This window comes from Haliotis asinina, chromosome 15, assembly GCF_037392515.1.
Source record: "Haliotis asinina isolate JCU_RB_2024 chromosome 15, JCU_Hal_asi_v2, whole genome shotgun sequence".
NCBI lineage: Eukaryota > Metazoa > Mollusca > Gastropoda > Lepetellida > Haliotidae > Haliotis > Haliotis asinina.
The window spans coordinates 29,935,979-29,957,840 of NC_090294.1; the positions used below are offsets into that span (position 1 = coordinate 29,935,979).

Sequence of the window (21,862 nt, forward strand, 5' to 3'; positions counted from 1 at the left end):
GTTTTGTGTGCGAAATATACAGCATGGTCTAGAAAACAACATAAAATCACTGCCACGTCTATCATCTCTATGCACTCGTGTGAACTTCGAGCATTGCTGACCTTGTCAGTCTCGGCTTTTCAAATCTGACGTCACTACCGTTATCTGGCATGCAGACCACGTGACACACAACAGTTACACGTAACTGTTTGAAAAGAGAAACACATCAAAATAGCCCTTTGTGACCCTGTTCCATCAGAGGATACATGTCTGAGAATAGTTTGTCGGTCAGTAGTTTGGATATTCTCTACCTTTACCTTTATGACCCAAGAGGCTAGGTATCGTCACCTGGGGTGTCAGAGACTATTTGCGGACCAGGGGGACAAAGGAAAGGTGGAGACTCTAGGGATTCCAAGTCACTGAACTGCCAAGAAGACGTGGACCTTGAATCCTTTAGAGGCAGGACGAATGACAAGAGGACGACAAGTATGCGACTGGGGTCAGACGTGGACCTTGAAGTCCTTTAGATACATGATGACTGACAAGAAGACGACCTGAGGTCAGACGTGGACCTTGAAGTCCTTTAGAGGCAGTAGGAATGACAAGAGGACGACAAGTGTACGATCTGGGTGCAGACGTGGACCTTGAAGTCCTCAAGATGCACGATGACTGACAAGTGTACGACCTGGGGTCAGACGTGGACCTTGAAGTCCTGTAGAGGCAGTACGAATGACAAGAGGACGACAAGTGTACGATCTGGGTGCAGACGTGGACCTTGAAGTCCTCTAGATGCACGATGACTGACAAGTGTACGATCTGGGTGTAGACGTGGACCTTGGGGTCCTTTAGATGCACGATGACTGACTGACCACAGAGAAGAAGGTACAGAAGCTTTCAAATCTTTTAAAGAAACCATGGATAATAGGCTTGTTCCAGTGATGAATTGTTTATAGGACGCTTCCCTTTCCCAAACGTATAATAACATAGGTATCAAGACGATGGTTCTGTCACAGTTTATTGCATACTTTGGCTTAAGGTTCAAAATAAACATTCTGTCGAAATCCTATGCGAAATGATTGGCAGATCGCACGGTTTGAAAAGCATTTACAGGAACCACGAGTAGATCACCGCCATCAGGCCCTGAAATGAACATCAGTTGTAACATGGAATGTTCACATTATAATCGTAGACTTAGATTACGTCATCATGTTTGTTCCATACGTGAAGTGTAATATTGTTCCCTCTTCAATAACAGGCATCAACAATTCCCTTCAGTTACCATTTTTGATTTGACTGAATGTCAGGAAGATATGTATTCAGCAATATTCTCTTCTAGTATATGACGACAATATATCCCTGTATATTAATAGAGCAATGGTGCAGCCATGTGGCTAAAATCTTCGCTCACCACGACGGACTAGGTTCTACTCTCTACATCTATCTATATAGAAACATACCTCATATAGAAATGTCCAACACTTCATACAGAATTATTCTTTTATGAAATCCAAAAAATCCATCATATTTAAGAAGAATCACTCTCAGTAGATACTTTTCTAGGTAATCCATATTACCTTTCAGTGCATGCTAGGAAAAGTACAAAGTACCCATTTATACTTGTAGTAGTTTTGGTATTCGTTATAAATACGATATTTACAAAATTTAGGAACACTCCGTGTTTAAAGCTAAGTACAATAGTGCTCTGTTTGTTCACTCCCGGTACATGTCCAAAATTAATGCCACCTGAAAAACTGCTGTTTATACGCTTATAATGTTTGTAACGAATGTTCCGATGCATTAATCCTATTGCGTAACTCGATGTATACACATGTACATGTGTTTTTGTAAACATGGGTGTGATTTTACATGCGTGGGCATCTAAAATGTGTGTTCATGTGCATGCATTTATGTAATGTTTCTATGACTGTACATGTGTAGGTGTCTGAATGTATGCCCATGTGTATGTGTCTATGTCAATGTGTGTATGATTGTACATGTGTAGGTATCTGAATGTATCCCAAAGTGTTTATATTTATGTACATGTGTGTATGATTGTACATGTTTAGGTATCTGAATGTATGCCCATGTGTATGTATTTATGTCAATGTGTGTATGACTTTTGTTGCCAATCCTTCGTAAGATATACAACCACAATCCTGTCATTGTAAAGCACCAAGGAATACTGAAAGAAATAATCAGTTCAATACAAGAAGTCAATACAGATTACATATCAACTATAGAAAATAATTCAAAGTTACAAAATGTATCGTACCTTATGTTGTGCAGGTGCCTTACCTTGACTGGCGGGTTTACTGTGGGTGATTAAGCAGCTGCCAGGTAAAACTAGAAAGAGGGCGGTTTTAAAGAACAAATCTACACCCATTACAGGAAGATTGGGAGTTATATTTTTAACAGTTACAGGTGTAACAGTACATTGGTCTTGGCTATATGACTTGGCGGGCTCAATCTACGAAATACGCATCATATCAGAAAGCGCACGTAAAATAATTGTAGGATAGTATGATGTATAAGATTATAAATCATCATCAGGAACATGCTTCACTTGCGAGTTGACAGTTGTTATCATATCAGATATTTCTATCAAATCGTATTGCTTTGTATTTGTGATTCTAGTAACATTAACAGTGCTGTAAGAGATTTAAATAATGTGTCATTGTTTGTACTCACCAATATCCACTTCCAATTAAAATAAACATCCTGTACTGCTTTAGGAAGAACTGATAAAGGTTAATGAGGAAGACCCGAAAAGAAGTCTGAAGAAAGAAGAAAAGAACACTGTCATGTCAAAAGCTAAAGGCTTTGAGTGACCTTAACATTAAATTTGCTCATACACTAATACTTACACGCAAGTAAATACTCACACCACTCGTACAAACACACTACCACTTAAATCTAAACAGGGTGATAACCAAATTACAAACAGGCCACACACAATTCCCATAAACCATACACAAAAAAGAGGCCAAGTCACAAGAACTTATAAAGGAATACAGAGGCTGAAACGAAAGGTCTGCTCTGTTTTCAGTGAGGCTATAGTTTGTGAATTCCTCTTAATCTTTAATCACTGAATACACATACAAGTGGAGGACATTCCTCCATATTTATACAGAGGCTGTGGGGTAGCCTAAAGCTTAAACTGTTCGCTCGTCTCGACGAAGATAATATTTTTCTCATCAACAAAAACTTGGCAGTATTCACAATGGCAGGATCTTCACAATGTCTGATGCGGTAAAACAGTGGGATATATAACATTCTGAAATTGTGAAAATACCGCCAAACTAACGTAAAATAATATTCATTTTCCACAACCCCTAAGTCACATAACATACTCTGTCCTGTGTCCTCGTGGAACATTCTTATGTCTCGTTTTTCCTATACTCTTCATACAAAGTAAGGGAACCTGATCTTTCAGTTTGGATAGGAAGTGTAAACGTTTAAGGACAGCAGTCCTATGAACGCACCACCATTTCCCTCTATTACCACAACATATGATATGCACGTACACAACGCAGTAGCCCCATACACGTGCATGGGGTCCCATTCTTGATTTTGACGTTTTTCCAGGAAGGTCGAGAAATCACTTAGAATATCAATTTTGACAATCATCTTGCATCACACATTTGTTAGTCTTTGTTTCTAGTCGTTTGTTTTAAAATGAAAATCGCACACATGCAAAAAACATGCCATAAACCAATCATCTTTCAAACTTTTTCAAAAGCGACTACATTACAAATAGCTATGGTTGTAAGGAAGTGCAAATGGTGATGCACTCTCAAAACATTCAATGTTATCATATCAACATTGGTTGACTCCGATAAATCTCCTAAATATATTTAATCGTAAATAAAAAAAATGAAGTTCCCCTACTTTTTTTGAAAAGTATATATTTAGTGCATTGGGTGTACATCGTGATCGTGTAGTTGATGTCCTCAAAGAGGTGACGCTCTGCAATGAGATCTGATGTACAGGAGTGGGGGATAGTTTAATAGTTAAGGCGTCTGCTCGTCACGCTGAAGACCCGGGTTGTATTCACCACATGGGTACAATGTCGTGATATTGCTGGAATATTGCTAAAAGCACCATAAAACCATATTCACTGATTCTGATTTAAAAGTGCTATGTATTGTGAGTGATAGAGTTAGCAAAGGCGGTCCAGAATTGTAAAAAGCAAGTACCTTTGTGTTACAGATTTCATGCACACATTTGGAAACTACTACATTAAAGTATAAAAGCATAATCAAATCTACATGATTGAAGCAAATTTTCCACATGTCTTACCCAGTTCACCTTACATTACCAATTCTATCATACATACACATCATAACATAACATTCTCTTGAAATGTACTTATATATTTAAACATAAAAATAGATAACGTCCATATTCTTCATATACCATACAGTTACAAGTACGAACTATAACACCAAAAACTGTTATAGAAGAGTAAATATTAACCCTTTCTAAAACATTTATAAGCATTTGAATATTCAGACATAAATGCGCTCATTACTGTATGAAAATGTTTTGCAACGCATTGTCAGCCAGTCAGTCAGTTGAAAATTCATCGACTCACACCAAGTTGACGGGATAACAGTCCGTCAGTTGTTTCTCACGACAAATGAAATGGGACATCTCAACAAATAGTTTATCATTGGCCACACCACTGTAAATCTCGTTGCTCTCAACTTGCACGTGAATCATCTGTCCCGTGCCACACTGAAACGTGAGGCACGTGTACGGTGGAGGAGTCCAGACCAGCTGAAAGGAAGTACACTCGGCAACGACGCCACAGATGTGAACTGCTGCGGTAAACGTAGTCCAAGGCTCATTCAAAATTCATCCATAGTAAATACCCTCTACACCTGTTTTGGCTTCACCGACGACCTTTACACCAAATGCATTGAGATACATTCAGGTGATACTGCAGGTTGTGCGTACCAGAAGGGGCCCGGTGTTTTCAAGATTACTACCATGGCAGGAGTTGCGATCAGACGTTTGGTCTGCCGATCTGACGTGAAACATGTCGCTGAGCTAGCTAAACAAGAAGGCTGGAGCATTTCACTCCCATATCTACTCAAATGTTTTGATATCGATCACTCGAATTGGTGGGTAGCAGAAGAGAAAGATGGAAGGATCGTTGGTGAGTCAATTGTTGTCTCTGTGACGAATTGTGCTAGTTATTGTTAGTTTTGACCATCAATAATACCATTGAGGACTATTGTTCATTTTTCCTACAAATCCTGGGTGAAACTCATTTGGTGCCCTGGATATTGGCAAAATATTGTAATAACTACAGTCATATCACAGTTTCTTGCAATGTCTTTAAATGTACACTGTCTGATCTTTAAAACAAGACATTAAGCCATTTTGAAAACATTTAGCAAAGATTGTGTTAGTCTGTGAATCTGAAGGTGTAAAACTGCTTAGGTTTGTGCTTGATATGATTCATGGATGAATGTGTTTCTGGTGGGTAGAACATATTCATTGATCGCTATCATGTTATGTACAGACTGTGATTTACTATGCAGAGTTGCGTCCGCTGCTCACACCACTATCCGTTGTGAATGTAATCACCACCCGTATGCCCATCGGTTTCACTGATCAGTTGCAATCGTCTGAGGCCTTCATCATTCCAACCTCACCCCTCTCATCACCCCTTCCTCGTGATATAACGTTTCACTGCCTGGTATTTCAGTGCCTTGCGCTTAGAAATGTTAACACCAGTCTATGACAAATACACATATCTGATAATGCTGAAACCATATGAAACTGTACAGTGTAGTCTATTTTCTTTGTATTGGTTTGAGTTTAGGAAAATGTTCCTGCAGATTTCAGTCAGGGCCTGTATATTGTAAAGCTCCAAGAGCCGACAAATTAAAGTGTTGCAAACACTGTCGACAACTGCCGAAAGTGTCGTTAAATCAAGGTTAATGAATTACTAAAATATTTGCGAATAAAACATTGCAAAGTTTTGTTTCATGTGCAGGTAACTCCAAAACGTTCTTCCAAGAGGACAACGCAACCTGCCAAGGTGGAATGTTTGTTCTCGATAGGAAATACAGAGGTCAAGGGATCGGTGGGAAACTGAAAAGTGCAGTATTAGCAGACGTTCAGGAGAAAAATGTCTTTGTCACTGCACTTGAACCAGAGCTAAATCTTAACGTTTTCAAACCTTTACAACAAATTCACAGCATGACCATTACAAAATTCAACCAAAAACTATCACCATTACCGAGGACTGAGTTCCGCATTCTTCCATTAGCTGACGTTCCCCTGGAACTAGTGGAGAAATACGATGCACGGACATATCCGATAAAGAGAACAACTATCTTTCATAGATGCATCATTGGTGAAGCAGCCTGTGTCTTCGTAGCGGTGAAACCCAGCTCTGGAGACGTCATTGGTTATGCAGCTCTTAAAGAAACCCGGAAAGTATGGGAGTTCTGTCCAACGTATGCAGATACTGACGACGTTGGATACGAACTGATCAGAAAGATGCTTGATCACGTTCCTGAGGGAGGGTATATCGAAGCGAACCCGTTCGCTGAAAACCAGTCGGCGATTGACTTATACAAGGAAATAGGATTTTCCATCCAGTTGAAATGCATGTTGATGTACTCAAAGAAACCACTGACCATTCCAATAAGAAAGGTGTATTCTATAGCAGGAGATGACTATTCGCCTATGTAGAATGGCAGTCCTATAGATATAGATATAGATACATATGGATAGATAGATAGATAGATGTATACAAATACAAGTTCTTGCTAGTTTCAACATTTACATCACAACATTTACCACTGACCATTCCAATAAGGAGGAGATGACTATTCGCCTATGTAGAATATTCGCCTATGCAGTCCTATAGATATAGATATAGATACATATAGATAGACAGATAGATAGATGTATACAAATACGAGTTCTTGCTAGTTTCAACATTTACATCATGTAAAGATGTAACTACCCATCCTCCAAACTCCAAGCAATAGTGTTGTCATGCACGAATCTTGCACGGGTAGCCAATGAGTGATTTTCAAAATGAGGTGAAGCATCATTGGTGAAGCAGCCTGTGTCTTCGTAGCGGTGAAACTCAGCTCTGGAGACGTCATTGGTTATGCAGCTCTTAAAGAAACCCGGAAAGGATGGGAGTTCTGTCCAACGTATGCAGATACTGACGACGTTGGATACGAACTTACCAGAATGATGCTTGACCATGTTCCTGAGGGAGCAGATATTGAGGTGAATCCTTTCACTGAAAATCAGGCAGCAATTAACTTATACAATGAAATTGGATTTTCATTCCAAAACACTCTTACAGTGATGTACTCCAAGAAGCCACTGATTATTCCAACGAAAAAGGTATATTCTACAGCAGGATTTGATTATTCACCAATGTAGACAAATTGAAATTCAGGTGACCATCGTAAAAGGTTTGGCTCAGCTATTTAACCACAAAAATCTGAGAAAGATTATATAGTAAATTGTATAAAGGTTTGAAAAAAAATGTAGTTTAGATAATAAAAGACTCTTTCTTTCCTAAAACAACTTTGTGTGCGTTTCTTTTTAAAAAGTACAAGTCGTATTGGGTGATTGATTGGGTCATTAAGCAGCAGGTCATCGGCGGGTATGATTTATCCTCTAACATGAACCCTCCAGGCTGTCTTTTGTAAAGGCCATGGCATCTTCACTCAAAGAGGTTGGCTATGAATTTGTACGGTTTCTTTCGCTTGTTTGTTTGTGTGTGTGTGTGTGTGTGTGTGTGTGTGTGTGTGTGTGTTGAGACAGAAAAGGAAATAGGCATATTTTGTCAATAATATTTTGTTGTGGTTTTGTCTTGTCTGCACCAACCAAGATGCAGCAATATAATTGCTGTTGCGGATTAAAGCTCATTGATCATTCGCATACTCGCATGTTCTCTTCAAAGCCACCATCCTATCCGATGCAGCTAATGAAGGCAGTCTGATTGTGTACAAAATTGGAACTGGCAACGTACATGGCATAACACTACATAGTCTCTTTACTCTCATCAACACCACATGCACCCTGCTGTCGTGTGCACACACCGCAAGAACATAGCAATGGTGAACAGAGCTGAAACACTTAACACCAGAGATACACATATAGGGAAAAGCGTCCATCGTATGCACCAATACAGCAATAAACAGTAGCAAGCAGCATTACCTACTTCAAGTTATACTAGTACGTAAATGCAAGATAATAACCGAAGATATCCATACATGTACTAAATATATCTCTGTATATTATCTGTTGTTTCCGAAAGGTTATTGTTCTGTTCATGTAATCATTTTTAGCTATCTTCCTGAGATAAGTTTCTTCTTTCTTTCCTTGTCCTTGTTTAACGCCAGGACTCAGCATTATCCCATCTTTTACTGTGGATCAGTGTTTTGAAATCACATGATGTACGATATCGATCTATCTGGCCTCTAGGTCTCATCAATAGATCAGTAATCAAATCCCCATATTGGTCCAGTGTGTGAGGCTCATAAACTGCTCCAGCTCATGGTGGAATGCTGCCCTATCTCTTAGTAACACCATGGTTTGTCGACTTGGTACGTGTCATTCCAGCCTAGTTATATACTGTGCAAACCTATTGATTCACAGCAGATTTTATGCCCCAGTTGAACAACCCTTAGAGCACAAAATGAATGTTTAGTGTACATTTAAACATAAATGAAAATATAATTACACGCTTTGACCAGTTTATGGAGTAGAAACATGTTTTAATTATCATCTAAGAAATACCCTTTGATGCGCAAAGTGTACTGTATTCATCCATGTTAAGTAATTTGTGCAAATGAACATTATTCATGTTTTGATCGGCTTTCAACAATTATTTATAGTTCAATTTCAGTTCAACAGAGGCTGCAACTTGTCTTATTGTTTGGGTTTAACTGGCTTCATTACCTTCTAGGTACTTATGGAAATCACATGATATGTATGTGAAAAGCCAGGCCGATCCTTATGCGACGGATGGCAAAGTGGTCTAAGATACTTATCAGAATATAAGGATAATTAATTTCTGTATCCATACTATTGATAAGAAAGTTGGGGATATTCCATTGGGGGGTGACATTATCTATGAGCCAAGTTTTTATATGCATTTAGGCATTGGCTGTTTAAATGCAACGTGTTATAGATTTTGTGCAAACACGCAATATTCGTGCAGGCGAAGTTAAGCACGTGAACATAGTCGGGATAAGGTTCGGAATTGTCAGTATTATTAGAAGAACGACAGTCATTATTATATCGACAGTAAAATAACTTTCATCATGGCGCATAAGACCGTTTAATGAGAACGACTTGAAGGCACAATGTCACGATTTTTCGACAATATTTTAGCATATGAAATATATAATCGGCTTTTGCGCTCACTTTACCTCCTTTTTGATACAACATCGATTCCCCTATCTGAAATCGGAGAAACTACCAAACGGAGAACACGTGCAATATATGGAATCTAGCCGAAGCTCCGTACTTCCAAAACAAGAATGGTGACTTTCCTACGCTCAGCCTTCACCCTTTATGTCGGACACTACAGTTTTAAGTGTTGGTGTCTATATTTGAGATATAATAGTGTATGTTCTTTCTACCATGATTAAAATAAGGTGATATCACTCCTGGTTAAAGTTTAATACAACATTCAAGGCTGGTACAATCATACATTACAATCATACACACATTTACATAAACACATAGACGTGGGCATACATACGGATACCTACACATTGACAATCATACACACATTTACATATAGACATGGGCATACATACGGATACCTACACATTGACAATCATACACACATTTACATATAGACATGGGCATACATACGGATACCTACACATTGACAATCATACACACATTTACATATAGACATGGGCATACATACGGATACCTACACATTGACAATCATACACACATTTACATAAACACATAGACGTGGGCATACATACGGATACCTACACATTGACAATCATACACACATTTACATATAGACATGGGCATACATACGGATACCTACACATTGACAATCATACACACATTTACATATAGACATGGGCATACATACGGATACCTACACATTGACAATCATACACACATTTACATAAACACATAGACGTGGGCATACATACGGATACCTACACATTGACAATCATACACACATTTACATATAGACATGGGCATACATACGGATACCTACACATTGACAATCATACACACATTTACATATAGACATGGGCATACATACGGATACCTACACATTGACAATCATACACACATTTACATAAACACATAGACGTGGGCATACATACGGATACCTACACATTGACAATCATACACACATTTACATAAACACATAGACGTGGGCATACATACGGATACCTACACATTGACAATCATACACACATTTACATATAGACATGGGCATACATACGGATACCTACACATTGACAATCATACACACATTTACATATAGACATGGGCATACATACGGATACCTACACATTGACAATCATACACACATTTACATAAACACATAGACGCGGGCATACATACGGATACCTACACATTGACAATCATACACACATTTACATAAACACATAGACGTGGGCATACATACGGATACCTACACATTGACAATCATACACACATTTACATAAACACATAGACGTGGGCATGCATACGGATACCTACACATTGACAATCATACACACATTTACATAAACACATAGACGTGGGCATACATACGGATACCTACACATTGACAATCATACACACATTTACATATAGACATGGGCATACATACGGATACCTACACATTGACAATCATACACACATTTACATAAACACATGGGCATACATACGGATACCTACACATTGACAATCATACACACATTTACATATAGACATGGGCATACATACGGATACCTACACATTGACAATCATACACACATTTACATATAGACATGGGCATACATACGGATACCTACACATTGACAATCATACACACATTTACATATAGACATGGGCATACATACGGATACCTACACATTGACAATCATACACACATTTACATATAGACATGGGCATACATACGGATACCTACACATTGACAATCATACACACATTTACATAAACACATAGACGTGGGCATACATACGGATACCTACACATTGACAATCATACACACATTTACATATAGACATGGGCATACATACGGATACCTACACATTGACAATCATACACACATTTACATAAACACATGGGCATACATACGGATACCTACACATTGACAATCATACACACATTTACATATAGACATGGGCATACATACGGATACCTACACATTGACAATCATACACACATTTACATAAACACATAGACATGGGCATACATACGGATACCTACACATTGACAATCATACACACATTTACATAAACACATAGACATGGGCATACATACGGATACCTACACATTGACAATCATACACACATTTACATAAACACATAGACATGGGCATACATACGGATACCTACACATTGACAATCATACACACATTTACATATAGACATGGGCATACATACGGATACCTACACATTGACAATCATACACACATTTACATAAACACATAGACATGGGCATACATACGGATACCTACACATTGACAATCATACACACATTTACATAAACACATAGACATGGGCATACATACGGATACCTACACATTGACAATCATACACACATTTACATAAACACATAGACATGGGCATACATACGGATACCTACACATTGACAATCATACACACATTTACATATAGACATGGGCATACATACGGATACCTACACATTGACAATCATACACACATTTACATATAGACATGGGCATACATACGGATACCTACACATTGACAATCATACACACATTTACATAAACACATAGACATGGGCATACATACGGATACCTACACATTGACAATCATACACACATTTACATAAACACATAGACGTGGGCATGCATACGGATACCTACACATTGACAATCATACACACATTTACATAAACACATAGACGTGGGCATACATACGGATACCTACACATTGACAATCATACACACATTTACATATAGACATGGGCATACATACGGATACCTACACATTGACAATCATACACACATTTACATAAACACATGGGCATACATACGGATACCTACACATTGACAATCATACACACATTTACATATAGACATGGGCATACATACGGATACCTACACATTGACAATCATACACACATTTACATATAGACATGGGCATACATACGGATACCTACACATTGACAATCATACACACATTTACATATAGACATGGGCATACATACGGATACCTACACATTGACAATCATACACACATTTACATATAGACATGGGCATACATACGGATACCTACACATTGACAATCATACACACATTTACATAAACACATAGACGTGGGCATACATACGGATACCTACACATTGACAATCATACACACATTTACATATAGACATGGGCATACATACGGATACCTACACATTGACAATCATACACACATTTACATAAACACATGGGCATACATACGGATACCTACACATTGACAATCATACACACATTTACATATAGACATGGGCATACATACGGATACCTACACATTGACAATCATACACACATTTACATAAACACATAGACATGGGCATACATACGGATACCTACACATTGACAATCATACACACATTTACATAAACACATAGACATGGGCATACATACGGATACCTACACATTGACAATCATACACACATTTACATAAACACATAGACATGGGCATACATACGGATACCTACACATTGACAATCATACACACATTTACATATAGACATGGGCATACATACGGATACCTACACATTGACAATCATACACACATTTACATAAACACATAGACATGGGCATACATACGGATACCTACACATTGACAATCATACACACATTTACATATAGACATGGGCATACATACGGATACCTACACATTGACAATCATACACACATTTACATATAGACATGGGCATACATACGGATACCTACACATTGACAATCATACACACATTTACATAAACACATAGACGTGGGCATACATACGGATACCTACACATTGACAATCATACACACATTTACATAAACACATAGACGTGGGCATACATACGGATACCTACACATTGACAATCATACACACATTTACATATAGACATGGGCATACATACGGATACCTACACATTGACAATCATACACACATTTACATATAGACATGGGCATACATACGGATACCTACACATTGACAATCATACACACATTTACATAAACACATAGACGTGGGCATGCATACGGATACCTACACATTGACAATCATACACACATTTACATATAGACATGGGCATACATACGGATACCTACACATTGACAATCATACACACATTTACATAAACACATAGACGTGGGCATACATACGGATACCTACACATTGACAATCATACACACATTTACATAAACACATAGACGTGGGCATACATACGGATACCTACACATTGACAATCATACACACATTTACATACATACATGGACATGGGCATACATGCATAGAGCTTCATATGTACAATCATACACACAATACATAAATACATACATGTGGGTATACATTCAGATCCCTACACATGTAGAATCATACAGGCATTACATAAATATAAACACGCGCACAGACATTTAGATCCCTACACATGCACAACTATACACATATTACATAAATACATACACATGGCCATGCATTCAGATAACTACACATGTACAATCATACAGACATTACATAAATACACAGATATGGACATACATTTTTTAAATTGAAATTATTTTCTGCAGTTGATATATTATCTGTATTGACTGCTTGTATTGAACAGCATCCTTCTTTCAGCATTCCTTTGTGCTTTACAATAGCAGCATTGTGTTTGTATATCATACGAAGGATTGGCAACAAAAGCCAATGAAGTCCTTTCCATTTTTGTTGAGAAACCGCTTGCACCAACTTAATACCATGTGCACCATGTACCCCCAGGACCAGATGCTCATTAATGTAAACATTAAACCAACACGTTGTACTTAGCTGTATATGTTGCATTCAGATTGTGATAATAATTTCAGTCATTTCGTGAAATTACCAATAGCATCAGGCATTTCGCGTCATTTTGTGCAACAAAAATCAATATATACTTCAGTCATGTCATGAAATTTCACGTAACAACTTAATTTACAAAAGTGGATCACAATTTCAACATCATTTACAATCATCAACAGTTAAAACTATTGTTGCCGCGACTGCTGACCTTCACTTTGACTGACACTTGTCCAGAGCAGCCACACCCTACAAAACCCCTGTCCCCCACATATAGATGGAATAAATTTCAGTCATTTAGAGACCCTTCTAATGACTAAAGCCCAGCAAGATTTCAACCAGCAGTATTAAGACCTTACTTTCATTTGGATCGTTGAATATTACTATGACCAACATACGAAGGAACAGTCCAACAGTTCGTCTAACGTTTCTTGGCATACCTTCCAGTAACGCTATCACAAATAGCAGTTCGGAATGAATTAATTTCCTGCTCAAAGGTTAAATTGTTTTAACCTGGCAGACTAAATGCTGAAACCTTCAAATATAACTGTGCAACAAGCTGTAATGCACCTACTCGCGATTGTGGAAGTATTCATATCCTCAAGTTGTATGAATATAACTAACCAGAATATGCCGGAATGTTCAGAAAGGCCACCTCTCAACACGACAGGCGACTCTGAAGTGCAGACAATCAACAGACCGTCCACGTTCAGTGACGATTAAAGCTGCTCTTCGCCCCGATCTTGTACCAGTCTGGTGGTATAACTCATGTCACAGAGAGTGCATGGTTTTTTGGCAGTTGGGTGCAAAATTGACCCCTCTCTAGGGCTGTATATATATGAGACTGCTCATCGATGACAGTATGTTACCATATCGTAGCTGTATGATTACCAGCAGATTATCAAAACAGACCCATAAATCAAACAACTTTAATCAAGTATAGTCAGAAACGTCACGATAAGAAATCTGACAGGAAGACTCACCCCTGGATCAATGTGACGTCGGGTCAGCCCTCGACATATCCGTTCCAGTTGTTAAATTGTATTATCTCCTTAACGCGCATATAGAAAGTCCATTCTTTTGTCTGCGTCGAAAAACTCGCGATTTAGAGCCCATATCCAGAAATTCAAGATGATGTATGTAAATTTTGTACTTATTATGAAAGATATGTTTTTTCTAATACCCTTGTTTCTGAATAATTATCTAGTAGCTCTCCCTGAAGATCACGCTATTGTTCACATTTATTTGACTGTTTACACTTGATTACATGAAAGTTAATAATTATCTTTTCAGAGATGTTTGTTGACCAAAGACTATTATGAATGTAATGATCAGAGTGGTGGTTTGCTTCACAGGGGTTGGAATCCCCAGACCCAGATACAGTTTTAGAGTTTGACGGCACATAAACACTGACTACGTTATGGTGTGCTGACTTGTCGTCCACGACTGTAAGGTGATATTAGTCACTGTGCGGGAAAATACTAAAGGTCAGCGCAACATCCCAGACATTGCTGATCAAGCTGGAATACCTCATTTTGAAAATCACTCATTGGCTACCCGTGCAAGATTCATGCATGACAACACTATTGCTTCCGTGCTGTGGGAGAGCTCCTGGGGAATAATGATATTGAGACTCTCCCTTGGTCTGCAAGGAGACCTGTTTGGAAACCAACTATGCACTGCGACTTTCTTGGTTGTCGTTTGTACAAATGACAGGTCCCTCCTGTACAAATGGGGTGAACTGCAAATTGACACATTGCCCTCGTTTGCATTTTTTCTCTTGCCAATCATTCAGGCATTACTTCGAAGCATGAAAGACCCTACACCTTTCAGTTTATATCGCTGTTATAAGACATAATTATGTTCCATGTGTATATTTGTATAATGAATAGGAGCCCCAATGAGTTCAAACTGTCAGCTTGAAATCTTGGCTTGTTTCATTTAGGACTTTATAGTTAGGACTGGTCGGAGGAGAAAAGAACATGCTCGGTGACTCAGGTACAACGCTGGAATATTGCTGAGTGCGGCAAAAGCTGAACTCACTCACTCACTATATGCGGGATACGAACTTCTAGCCATTGTACATGATTTAGCACTTCAAAAGCAAGACTCTACTGCTTACCAGATTATAGCGATTGTACATAGTATACGACCTAGAATGATACTAGCATAGCATAATACTCAGATACAAGGTTCTACCCCTTTTCCAAAAATAGCCTGAATACATGGTTACATAGAAGTTTGGAGGATGGGTAGTTACATCTTTACATGATGTAAATGTTGAAACTAGCAAGAACTCGTATTTGTATACATCTATCTATCTGTCTATCTATATGTATCTATATCTATATCTATAGGACTGCCATTCTACATAGGCGAATAGTCATCTCCTGCTACAGAATACACCTTTCTTATTGGAATGGTCAGTGGTTTCTTTGAGTACATCAACATGCATTTCAACTGGATGGAAAATCCTATTTCCTTGTATAAGTCAATCGCCGACTGGTTTTCAGCGAACGGGTTCGCTTCGATATACCCTCCCTCAGGAACGTGATCAAGCATCTTTCTGATAAGTTCATATCCAACGTCGTCAGTATCTGCATACGTTGGACAGAACGCCCACACGTTCTTGGTTTTCTTAAGACCTGCATAACCAATGACTTCTCCAGAACCGGATTCCACCGCGATGAAGACACTGGTAGCGTCACCAATGATGCATCTGTGAAAGAGTGTTGTCCTCTTTATTGGATGTGTCCGTCCGTCGTATTTCTCCACCAGTTCCAGGGGAACGTCAGCTAATGGACGTATACGGAACCCAGTCCTCAGTAGTGATGGAAGCTTTTCGTTGGTTTTCTTCAGCTGCAGACTGTAAATTTCATGCAAAGGCTTGAATATTTCAAGAATACGCTCAGGTTTAAGTGCGGTGATTAATACATTTTTCTCTTGAGCTCCTGCTAATGCTGCACTTCTCAGTTTCCTACCGATCCCTTGATCTCTGTATTTCTCATCGACAATGAACATCCCAGCATGACAGGTTGTGTTGTCCTCGTGATTGAACATGTTGCAGCTACCTAGACGTGAAAATCAAAACATATATGAATTCATGTCAGAGAGGAAGGGTTAATACTGATGTACATTTTCACTTTCAGTTTTCACACTAGAGCTTAAGGTGGGAGGGATGTCTGAAAAGATACAGTTCCTAGCTAGAGTATTATCACTAGCATGAGCACAGGTATGACGCTGCCTTATGATGCACCCTTACGTCTGGTATAATCGGTAAGTTTTGTGTTGAACGTCAGAAATTCGGTTCTGAAGACAAAGTAAGCGAGGATTATGATTTGGTATGTGTGTGGACTTCTTCGAGATGTCACCAGCACATTCACATGAGGGTTTCATAGTTTTTCGGGGTTTCAATATATACCACTTAAAGATGTTAAGGATGAAGACTTGATTACATAAAAGACATCCATCCAAAGTTTAGATCGGGCCCCTGCCTAACCACACCACACATCAATCTGAGGCGGAGGGCGGTTTTTCGGGACATATGGAATGGTGGATGAAACGCATATCAGAACTTTCACATTTTCTTCTATCACTGTTGAATCCAGATGTATCGATGCCGAACATGAACATGCGGAGTCACATAAGTTGGTGTGGCAAAAGTACAGTACGAAGCTCAGCGTCACGGAACCCACGACCACTGGCCCTATATCGTGGTCAGTTTGATCAACAAACATCAACACATACATTTATTTGTGCGTTTGGGGGTTTTTTTTGTTGTGTTTTCACGAATGAAGTTAAATAAACTAAAGTGTGTAATGAAAGGAATGCCCTATTATGAACATCACGCGCAGTGGGTGCAACGGGAGGTAAAATGTCACGAGCAGTGATTGGCTCAGGATGGGGAAAGACATACACACTGGGTGGCACAGGAGGGGGAACATCACGTACAGTGGTTGCATAGGAGGGGGAACGTCACGTGCAGTGAGTGGAAAGAAAGGGGAACGTCACGTGCAGTGAGTGGAAAGAAAGGGGAACGTCACGTTGAGTGGCTGGAAACGGAGGGGAACGAAACGTGCAGTGGGGAAACAGGAGGGGGAAACATAACATGCAATGGGGGCAACAGGAGGGGAACGTCACGTTCAGTGGATGGAACAGGACGGGAAACACCACGGTGAGTGGGTATTACACGAGGGGGAACGTCTTACACAGTGGTTGAACAGGACGGGGTACGTCACTCGCAGTGGGTGGCACAGGTGTTGGAACATCACGCTCAGTGTATGAAACAGCAGAGGGAACGTGGCGTTCAGTGTTTAAAAAAGAAGAGGGAGTGTAACGCTAAGTGGGTGGAACAGGAGGAGGAACATCACGCTCGGTGTGGGGAACAGGAGTGTGAACATCACGTCACACATAGTCGATGGTACAGTATGTGTGACGGCACAGAAGAGGGAACACCACTCACAGTGGTGGAACAGGAGGGGGAAAGTCACGAGCGGTGGATGGAACAAGAAGGGGGAACACCACGCAGAGTCGGTAGCACAGGGGTGGGTTTGGGGGGTGGGGGTGGGAACATCTTGCACAGTGGTGGAAGTGGAAGGACAACGTCATGTACGGTGGGTGGCACAGGAGGAGGAAGACCGCGCACAGTGGGTAGGGGTGGGAACATCATGTTCAGTGTTTAGAACAGGAGCGTCACGCTCAGTGGGTGGAACATGAGGAGGAACATCAAGCTAAGTGTGTGGAACAGGCGGGGTTACTTCAGGCTCATTAGGTTAAACAGGAGGGGGAACATCACTCACAGTTGGTCGCACAAGAGTTGGAACATCACGCTCAGTGTGTGGAACAGGAGGGGAAACTAGAGACTCAGTGGGTGGAACAGCAGGAAGAGCATAACGCTCTGTGGTTGGAACAGGAGTGTGAACATCACGCATAGTAAGTAGAACAGGGTGGGAACATGACGTGGGTGGGTGTGGGTGGAATAGGCCTAGGAGGGGCAACGTCATGCATAGTGAGTGGAACAAGAAGGGAACATCACGCACAATGGGTGGAACAGGAGGGGGAACACTACGCACAGCTGGTAGCACAGGAGTGGGAACATCTTGCACATTGGTGGAACGTGACGCGTCCAAGACCTCCTACCACGTGACAAATTTTGACAATATGTCACTAACTTCTACGACTGAGTAATGCTGAAAGCATCTGCGGTGGAGAGCTCGTGAGCTCTGAGACATATTCTGTACACTTGTGAGTCTAGATTCCTGTGCAATGCGCTGATGAAACCCAGATCTGTTCCGTATCGAACACGTCTGGTACGGAATGAAGTGGAAACGGAGACAGTGACAATCCCCAAGTCACGTTGTTTATTCACAACTTAATTCACATTACCTTTTGACTTTGAGTATATTTAAAAAGCACAGTTCCCGTTTTTCTTTTAATATGAATCCACTCACTTCACTTTATCACGCTGAGTCAGTGGCGGGAAGAGTCAGCTGGATTCGCCAAAGTATTCTACACTTGAACCATTGGGATACCACACTTCAAGATGTCTCATGGTACACAATATGGCATCCATATTGGCAATCGAACTCGAAACTTCTGCCACCAGGCCTGGTTATTGAAGCTATTATCATTGAAGTTTATATTAAACCTATTAAAACGTGAAGGTACCACCAAATGAAAACAATACGTACAGCATAAGGCCGGGCTGGCTTGATTTCATAATGTGCGAGTTTGTTTACAAAGAAGACATGTTTCTTTGTTGGGCGGTGGCTCAATGGTTAAAGAGCTGGCTCGTTGCCGTAGAAACATTTTGATGATCACTCACTCTTTCTTTGTTGTTTGTTCTCAGCCATATTCTAGGTGAACGGGTGTGGCCTGTTGATAATCGAATCTATACCAAACAACGGAATGATTAACAACACGATGTAACTGGGACAGCGGGTTTGAGACACATAAACACCCATACCCCTGCAAACAAACACACATGCAAGCACACCCACTGCCATCGCACTAAACCACCCATCCACACCCACACCTTAACCACATCACATGCGGACTCCATCCGAACCCATCCTCACCCACCATCCTCACGCCACCCCCCTACCCACCCACCATCCTCACGCCGCCCTCCTACCCCCCCGCCCCCACGCAGACACACACGCACTCACGCACACGCACACACACACGCACACACACATGGACACACACACACGCACTCACTCACGTAGACACACACACAGACAGACACGCACAATCCCCGATATCGTGGATCAGTTGTAACCACTATCTCTACGGGTTTACAAGTAGCCACGACCCTGGAGTACCTTCGAACTCACCAATGACATTGCCGTCACTACTTTGTGCCACCCACCAGTCCGAGAGGCCGATGTCGTTAAATCTTGTCAGAGTCGAGAGAGACAAATCCCAACCTTCTTGCTGGACCAGTTTAGCCACACGCTTCATGTCAGACCGGCCAGCCAAACGTCTGATCATAACACCCGCCATGCTCGTTGTGGTGCTTTGCGCTGACGACTTGATGAACCCACCTGTCAATCACATTGGGATCGTCCAAAACGTCCAAAGGTCGCCCGTGTCGCTTGAGAATAACGAAATCCAACAATGAAGTTTGAGGCGATGCTTGATGCCTGCAACGATATGAATGCTGACTGTGCACTTTCATGAAACATACTACATAATTGTAACTAGGGTCACCGCCGTATAACTGTCAGCATGGGTTGGTCTATTATGGTACATCTCAGTATTCTGATACTTGTTTTGACTTCATGATAGACTTTGTTGTCCATGAACATAATTCAATAACAGCTTGACTGCATACTTTCACTTTCATCCTGCATTGCTTTAGTATAGAGTACACATATATGCTATTTATCATTGTCATCGTCAATGATCATATGGCCAGTTTGGGAAATAGCAGATCGAACGTGCGTCCGGATTTGTGAATATGTTCTTTCCAGTGACCATAAAAAGAATGCTCACCTAGCACTTAATAGTACATATTACACACTGGTTAAGTCAAATTGAGTTTTTATAATTGTACGGAAGCTTGGTTCTCCTGTCTGAAGATTACAAAGGTGACAGTCACAAGATAGTTGAAATTGGATGAACGGATAAAACATTGTACATATCAATGAATAAATCATATATTGGGGGTCCTTGGAAAAATAGGAAGCTTTTTCGGATATGTTTTCAAAAGCTATTGCCTATGTGTAAAATTGTTTGAAATATATACAACTTGATGTTTTACAGGCTTTCTTGACGGCACGGAAAAGCACAGCGGGCCGTTGAAACGTCATGTTACCTTCTTTAACCTCCGATATAAACCTGTTACAACTTTCAAATTATCAATATGTAAATATACAGGGCACTTTCTGTCAGTGATTTGCACGTGCAAGTCTCTCTATCCATGGGAAGTGGAGGACAATACACATGATGCTTTTTCACTGTCGTTCACTGTTGAGGTAACTGTTTGATGTGAGCCAGAGTGTTACTGCTTGACTGAATGGAATATGCACGTCTATACAGCTGAATGGGCGTCTCTATGCGACGATGCGTCACATTTGGCAACAAATGAAACATTATGATGACACACTTAGTCCTATTATCTGCATCAGAACATCGAAACTGTCACACACACC

General features: G+C 40.2%; 2 protein-coding genes across 2 annotated transcripts; one reads left to right on the forward strand and one right to left on the reverse strand.

The window, feature by feature from the left end:
- The first annotated feature begins 4,745 nt into the window (after positions 1-4,745).
- LOC137265992 (uncharacterized) lies at positions 4,746-7,545 on the forward strand. Its single transcript, XM_067801490.1, has 2 exons — positions 4,746-5,140; positions 5,987-7,545. Exons 1-2 carry the CDS (start codon positions 4,972-4,974, stop codon positions 6,688-6,690), a joined length of 873 nt encoding a protein of 290 aa, XP_067657591.1. The 5' UTR covers positions 4,746-4,971; the 3' UTR covers positions 6,691-7,545.
- Positions 7,546-15,124: 7,579 nt separating this feature from the next.
- LOC137266407 (uncharacterized) lies at positions 15,125-20,714 on the reverse strand. Its single transcript, XM_067801901.1, has 2 exons — positions 20,543-20,714; positions 15,125-17,278 (listed from the first exon to the last, which is right to left on the reverse strand). Exons 1-2 carry the CDS (start codon positions 20,709-20,711, stop codon positions 16,575-16,577), a joined length of 873 nt encoding a protein of 290 aa, XP_067658002.1. The 5' UTR covers positions 20,712-20,714; the 3' UTR covers positions 15,125-16,574.
- Between the last annotated feature and the right edge of the window lie 1,148 nt (positions 20,715-21,862).